Source organism: Platichthys flesus, chromosome 5 (genome assembly GCF_949316205.1).
Source record: "Platichthys flesus chromosome 5, fPlaFle2.1, whole genome shotgun sequence".
Lineage (NCBI taxonomy): Eukaryota > Metazoa > Chordata > Actinopteri > Pleuronectiformes > Pleuronectidae > Platichthys > Platichthys flesus.
Window position 1 is genome coordinate 17565862 of NC_084949.1, and position 7764 is coordinate 17573625.

A 7764-nucleotide genomic window follows, 5' to 3' on the forward strand; every position below is an offset into this window, starting at 1 on the left:
GCTCCAATAAGGCTGCTAAATGGTCACATATGAAAATATAATACATGTAACAGATCATATGTGTAAATATCATACATGTAACAGATCACATATGTAAATATCATACATGTAACAGATCACAGGTGTAAATATCATACATGTAACAGATCACAGGTGTAAATATCATACATCTAACAGATCGCAGGTGTAAACATCATCCATGTAACAGATCACAAGTGTAAATATCATACATGTAACAGATCGCAGGTGTAAATATCATACATGTAACAGATCACATATTTAAATATCACACAGATGTAGTACATATCATACATGTAACAGATCACCTATGTACATACATGTAACAGATCACATGTGTAAATAGCATAAATGTTAAAGATCACATCTTTACATATTATACATTATTATACACTAACTTAATAGCCAACTTCATTAACAGAAGGGACGTACATCCATACCGACCGCCCCGGTGTGGTAAACGAGTGCACCCATTTAGTTTTTGAGCGGCTACTGCTAACATAGATGCTACATCTTAGCCGCTTGTTGTTTAGCTAGTCCGACTGAACGTGTATCGAAGGTTTTTGTAATATCTCTCGACCAGGGCTTTAAACTAATCACAGATTTATAAGGGGGCGACATGAATAGTCGACTGCAGGAGATTCGCCTGCGACAGAAAGTTAGGCGGCAGCTTTTAGCTCAACAGGCAAGTACACAGTGGTGATGTTGTTAGCATGCAAGCTAATCTCACAAATCAAGCAAGAGTTAGTGATGAGTGGGGAACGCATCTTCCGACCCAGCGGTTGAAAGGACAGAGAGGTTGGACAATGATGGAGAGAAACTGAGCTGATGGAGCTGATTGGATCATGCTCAGCCTCGTACACGCAAATCACTTCAGTGTAAATGCAAATGAATGAGTTGCCCATGCTGACGCTATTGTGAACCCATTTGAAAGTTGAAGTGTAATCAAAGGATGTGCATAAAAGAGAAATACTCGTAATGAAACGCATCTGCTGTGTAAGGTGGAATAAATGGTCAGGGCTGGCTCATGCTTCAGATAAGTGAAGAGAGAATATACCAGAGGTTGATGGACTAACGACTGTGTGTGTGTGTGTGTGTGTGTGTGTGTGTGTGTGTGTGTGTGTGTGTGTGTGTGTGTGTGTGTGTGTGTGTGTGTGTGTGTGTGTGTGTGTGTGTGTGTGTGTGTGTGTGTGTGTGTGTGTGTGTGTGTGTGTGTGTGTCCACAGCTAGGAGCTGAGAGTGCTGACAGCATCGGAGCTGTCCTCAACAGTAAAGACGAACTCAAGGAGATAGAGGAGACGAGAGAAACATGCAGGTGAGAGGTGGTTTAGTCCCACAGCCAGCAGAGGGGAAAGTACTATTAAGGTACAACAATAAAAGCAAACCAGTGGCTGATTGTAATATGCTGAGCGTGTGTATGACCCTTCGGACGTTTCTACATTGCACAGCCCCCTCCCCCTTTACTCCCAATCAGATGTAGAAAATGTTATCATGGTGTTTGTATTTGTGCAGGGCTTCATTTGACAGTTCAGCGCCGCCCTCTAAGAGGAAAGTGGAGGGAGAGGACACAGAGGAAGATGTGGAAGAACAGAAGGTGAGTGTATTCATGTGCTGCTTTTAAAATTCTTAAAAATGTTGGTGCAACATGCCTCGGCCCTGTTACATGTCAGGGTAGGTAAACCTGATGTAAACTGCCCTTTCCTGATCCCAGTTTCCAGTGATATACAGCTTGTGTAAGTGCGTGTGGGGGAGTGTTTTAAAACATGTAACATGCAAATAAAAAACTGCATGTTCTCAGGCAGGTTTTTCCAGAGCCTCTGGGCACTAAAAGCTATAAAAAAAATGTTTCTGCTTGAAAGTAAAGATTCCCCTTGCCTAAGAAAATGAAGGGCCTATCCCATTTCCCTCCTCCTCCCTACCCCTCAGCCCTGCACCTCTGTTTTTTGTGCATTCGCGTGTCAGCGCAGTGAGTCCCCATCCTGGAGGGGAAGGTTCAAGTGGAGATTTTTCAGACTCGCGTTTCAAACCGAGGGCCATGAGATTGTCCCGAATGCCTTGTGAATCATTGTCACGATGCGAGAGAGTCCCACATATATAGAATCTTCTCCATTTAAAAATGATTTAATACGATAATAATTCTATCTTAGTTAAATATCGGTTCAATGTATTATGGTCATCTGTTCGGCAACAACCTTAAGAACCTTTTTTTTATAATCCTGTCCTCTTTAGAGACAGTGTTTGGTTTGTCCATTTGGGCTTCATTGTGATTTCATTCATGTTTTAATTTCTTAACTTTCAAATTATTTTTAATTGCAATCATTGTGCTCCTCACATGCAGATAAAGGATATGTTTGTTTTTGTGTTTGTGTGTATGTTTTAGGAGGAAGTGGAAGTGCAGCAACTGGATGAAGGCAACCCATACGAGGAGGTGTACAAGGACTCCAGTACTTTCCTTAAGGTATATTGCTGTTTTTGGTTTTACACACACAACGTGTATTTTCTACTTTACATAGTTTATATGTTACCAGTTCTTAGCCAAGACCAGTTAAATGTAGTAGCCATCTATAATATAGCAATGAGCAATATAGATTGCTTATATGACTATAATGGAACTGATTAGAGCTCATACCCTTAAAGTCTATCAAGCTGCACCAAATTCACACACTCAGATAAATCATCCCCTCAATGTGCCAGATCGAGATCTAGGAATATGTGAAGTGTGTAGGATTGCAGATGGAAGAGGATTCTTATAAATCTCACTGGTAGGTAGTTTACCTCAGCTCAGAGTTGTTCAGCCTGCCTTCTCAGGACACTGAAGAAGCTGTCTGAAACAGAAGCTCAACGAAAGGAGACCCTGTCTGACCTGACTGGCCGGCTCATTTAGCTTACTGATACTTTTCAGACCTATTTCCATTTGAGGTGGGAACCTTTTCACCCAATGGACTCAGTGTCTACAGTTTTTCCAAGTTCTAAAGAACGCATCACAATAAGAAATTCAACCAAGCCATGGTACAATAATAATAGTAACAATCAAAATGATCATTATTATTATTATTATGTAATTTAGGGCTGGGCGATAAACATACAGATTTAAGATGCGTCGATAGAACTCATCCGGTCCATGTTTTGACACGAAAGGCAATGATAATGAGAAGAGCGAAGCACCGAACCAATGCAGGGACAGAATATAATCGACTCATGTTTTCTGCTACGTTCATTGGTACAGCGGGTTTCGACTGTTAAATAATAACAACGCCGCTGCTTTAGGACAGATGCTAATTAAAGGTCCAGTCATGTTGTGTCAGAGTCTCTGCGGGAGTCTGCTTCCTCCTCACTCCCCCTCTGACCTGCGCTCACTTTACACTTTAACACACACACACATACAGTCCCACAGATAATGACACAGCGCGGATATTAAACATAAATGTTACAGACGAAGCTACGCCCTGTTTAACCAGCAACATAAATATGAATTCAGCAGTTATTATACAGAAGATATACAGATACTTCAGACACTCCTGTTTCAAGTAATGGAGACAATTTGTATTGAACTGATGTTAAGTTTGACGCATGTTCCCATGACCATGTGACATCAGTCAGTGCAGCTGGTTAGTAATACCGCCTGTAACTACAGGTGAGAACCAGTTTAAGAGGACAAAGAGCAAAGTGTTTGAGTGTAATTATTTATAGGCTTACTGAACGCTTCAGCTTTAAAGTTCACAAAAAAAACTCATGCTCTATTGTAGTTGAAGTAAAACATGTAAAAATGAATGGAGTGTTACAAAATCAGCGCTATTTATTTGTTTTTATTAATTGAAGGAGGATTCCCGAGGTTGGTGTGACATCGAGATTTTGTCAGAATTAATTCCTCATAAGAATTTGAATTTTTGTTTTGAGACTGGAAAAGTATTGAAAGTGCAAAATTTCTAACTTATGTCTCAATGCAAATATATTTTCTTGAGCACCCTACTAATCTTGTTAATCCTCATTCATTTGTTCATTCTCAGGGAACTCAGAGTTTAAACCCTCACAATGACTACTGTCAGCACTTTGTGGACACAGGTCACAGGCCACAAAACTTCATCAGAGATGTCGGTGAGTATTTTCACATGAGTGTTAATTAGCAGTCAACCTTTTGGGGTTTTCATTTAAGTGAGCAGTGAGACTTATGATCTATACTTTGATTACAGTTTTCTTTTTATGTTCATAAGTAATCGGACACTGAGCTCTGCTGCTGCGTCTGTTTTTTTTATCAGCCTTTTGAGCCCTGCACAGTGTTATCATGATGTCAATTCTCTTATAATGGCTTTCTATCACTTGTGTTAATGCACATGTGCAAGCTCATATGTGGTTCTGACCTCTATGTCCTATCTGCTTAAGGCTTGGCTGATCGATTTGAAGAATACCCTAAGCTTCGAGAGTTGATCAGACTCAAGGATGAGCTCATCTCCACCACTAACACCCCTCCTATGTATGTATAATGGTTGTGTGAATGGAAGACCACATATCTTTCAATAAGAAAACAGCTGGTATCCACTGTTTAAAAGATCCAAAAAACATATTAAAGTTGTGTGTGTATCTGTTTGTTCAGGTACCTCCAGGCTGACCCAGAGCACTTTGACCTGCAGGACTTACAGTGCAAGTTCGATGTTATTCTGCTTGAACCTCCCTTAGAGGAATACTACAGAGAATCAGGCATCAGCAATACTGAACGTTGCTGGAACTGGGATGATGTATGTATTAGGTGTTTAGCATTCAGCAGTTTATGTTGATACAGTATGTGAATAGGTCCAGAGCACTGCAATGACTGGCTCATTATCTACTCATCACTATAAGGATGGAGGGTTGGGTGACATGTTTGAGTCCACAAAATGCTTTTGGAGTCTCAGGGATAAACAGTGTTGCGGCCAAATCCAAAACAATTGTAGTTAATGGTGACCGACTCTTCAAACATAAAAAAACTTTTAACAAACAGTAAATGCCTTCATTCTGCTCCTGTGGTGTTATCCAAGTGTCAGTAAGCCCCGACATTCAAATTGGACTCGAAACAACGTCATTTACATCACGTGTTAAGCCTAATGTCCTCTGTAATCTGCGCACTGGAGGATACCAGAGGACAATTAGGCTCAAAACGTAGGGTAAATGAAGCCGTTTCGAGTCAAACCTCCGAAACTCCAAAAGTGGCTTGTGGTCTCAAACACTTCCTTCTCCATCGCCAAAGTAGTGAGTAGATAGTGAGTGAATTTTTGTTTTTGGGTGAACTGTCCCTTTTCATATTTACAAAGAGAAGTTAAGTAAAGTTAGTAACAATGACAAATACAGCGAGGAGTGGAAGTCAGTGTCAGAAACATATTGAAATAAAGAGGAAGTTCAAATGAATGAATCTTGGTTTGTAGTGAGGACTGGCACTCGGGTATCTGGTAGAGCGATGTTGGTTAACTCCAAGTAGAGTTCGGTACCCAAACCTTCTTGGCCTCAAGAGAACACCATATTGATCCCAAGGAGGAGAATTTTAAGTGTTTTGAATATGATAAACGGAAAACTCAACTCTCCTAACTGGGGTTGCATCCACCATGACCCTGCCAATGTACCGACAGTAATCAAACCAAGCAGCTTAAGCACTCAGCCCAAGGGAAATGAAGAAATAAGTGAAAGGTACATTCATTCTGTATGGTTTATGCTTTTGGCATCACTTTCACCCACTACCCTCTCTCCTGCTGTTGTAGATCATGAAACTTGAAATTGAGGAGATATCGGCTCTGCGCTCTTTCGTGTTTCTGTGGTGCGGCTCTGGTGAAGGATTGGACTTGGGCAGAATGGTAATCCTATCGCTCACATTAAAGTTAAAAGCACACATTCAGTTATAGGAAACTTTTTCGTCATATTCTGTACCGCTGTCATTATGTTTCACAATTGTAAGTGTGCGTGTCATTTTTACAACTTGTTAACAAGAACGGCATTCTGTGAGTCCTTCAGAAACTCACCTGTTCAGGGTGCTGTGGATAAAGGAAAGCTCTCATACCAACAGTACTATGTTCTTGATAAATGGTATTATGACGTTTGTCCTCTTTGAGCTTGTCATTAACAAAATTTCAAAGTCTGGGTGTTAAAAATAACAGGAGTTGGTGTATGTTTGTTTTTTCCACAAAAAGTACGGAAAAGCAGTGATTTCCCCCCCCCCCCCCCCCCCCCCCCATAATTTAAGTTATTTATGATTTGCTATTATCATAATCCTACTTAAAGGACAGGTGCAACAACAAAACCTCCTTGGCGGATCTGATAACCTGTCAATTATCTTTATTACACCTATTTCAGTGTTTGAGGAAGTGGGGCTTTAGGCGGTGTGAGGATATCTGTTGGATCAAGACTAATAAAAACAAACCAGGAAAGACCAAGGCACTGGACCCAAAAGCAGTGTTCCAGAGGACCAAGGTACCATATTCACACACACATACCCACCTAATACAAGTTCATAGTATTGTGAATATTATGCACGTATATATATATTTATATATACATACTTATTTATTTTCTGTGATCTTAAATTTTCTCTGTGGATATTGGATATTCAAATTAAAATTTTGAAGACCCATCTACAAAGAATGCGTTAAAACTTAAACTGGTGTAGATGCCGTATTGAACTGAACAAAGACATGTTCAACACATTGCTTCTAGGAACACTGCCTGATGGGAATCAAAGGAACCGTGCGCAGAAGCACTGATGGAGACTTTATCCACGCCAACGTGGACATTGACTTGATCATCACTGAGGAGCCTGAGATGGGAAATGTAGAGAAGCCTGTCGAGATCTTCCACATCATCGAGCACTTCTGTTTGGGCCGCAGGAGGTTGCACCTGTTTGGGCGAGATTCAACCATCAGACCAGGTGAGATGGACACATGCACTCTTGCAAAAGGGTTTTTAATTTAGGTCACTAACACTGTCATTAGTATGTTCTGTTCATTGTTCTGTTGTCGCTGACTCGTCTTGGTGTCTTCTGTCTCTAGGCTGGTTGACAGTGGGTCCCACTTTGACAAACAGTAACTTTAACTCTGAGGCCTACGCCTCACATTTCGGCTTGCCCAATTCCAGCCTTTCTGGCTGCACCGAGGAAATAGAGAGACTGCGGCCCAAATCTCCCCCTGCCAAGATGAAGTCAGACCGCGGTGGCGGAGCAGCCAGAGGCGGAAGAGGTGGGCCGAATGCAGGAAGAGGGGGAGACAGAGGCCGGGAAAGAAATCGACCAAATTTCCGTGGGGACAGGGGAGGGTTTAGGGGAAGGGGAGGGCCACACAGGGGATTCCCTCCTCGCTAGAGCATTGAGCTCATGTCAACCAGACGGATGCTCGGAATATCCATCTGCATTAGCTCCAAACTTGTACTGCAGTCGATTTGGTCACCATGTGACAGCTGAGAACATAGTGAGTGTCTCTTTGAAACTTTTTGGTCTTTTTTTATATTTTATCATGGATATGCGTTGTATTGAATGGCTATTCTCTAAATAAACACTCTTCACTCTTTGTATTTGTGTATTGATTTGTATTGTATGTGTTGTGCTTGCATATCTATTTTCCTAAATGTTAAAAGCAAAAAGATGGTGATTTAATATTTGCTAAGCAGGTCTAATTAAAATTTTAAAGAGTCGTTTTAGAATGCTGGTAAACAATCATTTTCCAATGTCATTTTATATAACCATTGGTTTTATTTACCTGTCACTGACACGATTGACTACAATTGAGAAAATGG

At 40.9% G+C, this 7764-nt stretch overlaps 1 protein-coding gene across 1 annotated transcript; it reads left to right on the plus strand.

Annotated features, from left to right (window-relative positions):
* The first annotated feature begins 494 nt into the window (after positions 1 to 494).
* On the plus strand, positions 495 to 7538 carry mettl14 (methyltransferase 14, N6-adenosine-methyltransferase subunit). Its single transcript, XM_062388882.1, has 11 exons — positions 495 to 703; positions 1245 to 1333; positions 1531 to 1612; positions 2399 to 2476; positions 4026 to 4113; positions 4399 to 4489; positions 4610 to 4751; positions 5745 to 5837; positions 6334 to 6450; positions 6694 to 6904; positions 7026 to 7538. Exons 1-11 carry the CDS (start codon positions 638 to 640, stop codon positions 7331 to 7333), a joined length of 1365 nt encoding a protein of 454 aa, XP_062244866.1. The 5' UTR covers positions 495 to 637; the 3' UTR covers positions 7334 to 7538.
* The last annotated feature ends 226 nt before the right edge of the window (positions 7539 to 7764 follow it).

What these genes read in the sequence shown, in the direction of transcription:
- mettl14 (XM_062388882.1), top strand. Translation starts at nt 638, where the DNA reads ATGAATAGTCGACTGCAGGAGATTCGCCTGCGACAGAAAGTTAGGCGG. An exon ending in AAACTTCATCAGAGATGTCG is followed by an intron (nt 4,114 to 4,398) that starts GTGAGTATTTTC and finishes TATCTGCTTAAG; the next exon opens with GCTTGGCTGATCGATTTGAA. An exon ending in CAGTGTTCCAGAGGACCAAG is followed by an intron (nt 6,451 to 6,693) that starts GTACCATATTCA and finishes CATTGCTTCTAG; the next exon opens with GAACACTGCCTGATGGGAAT.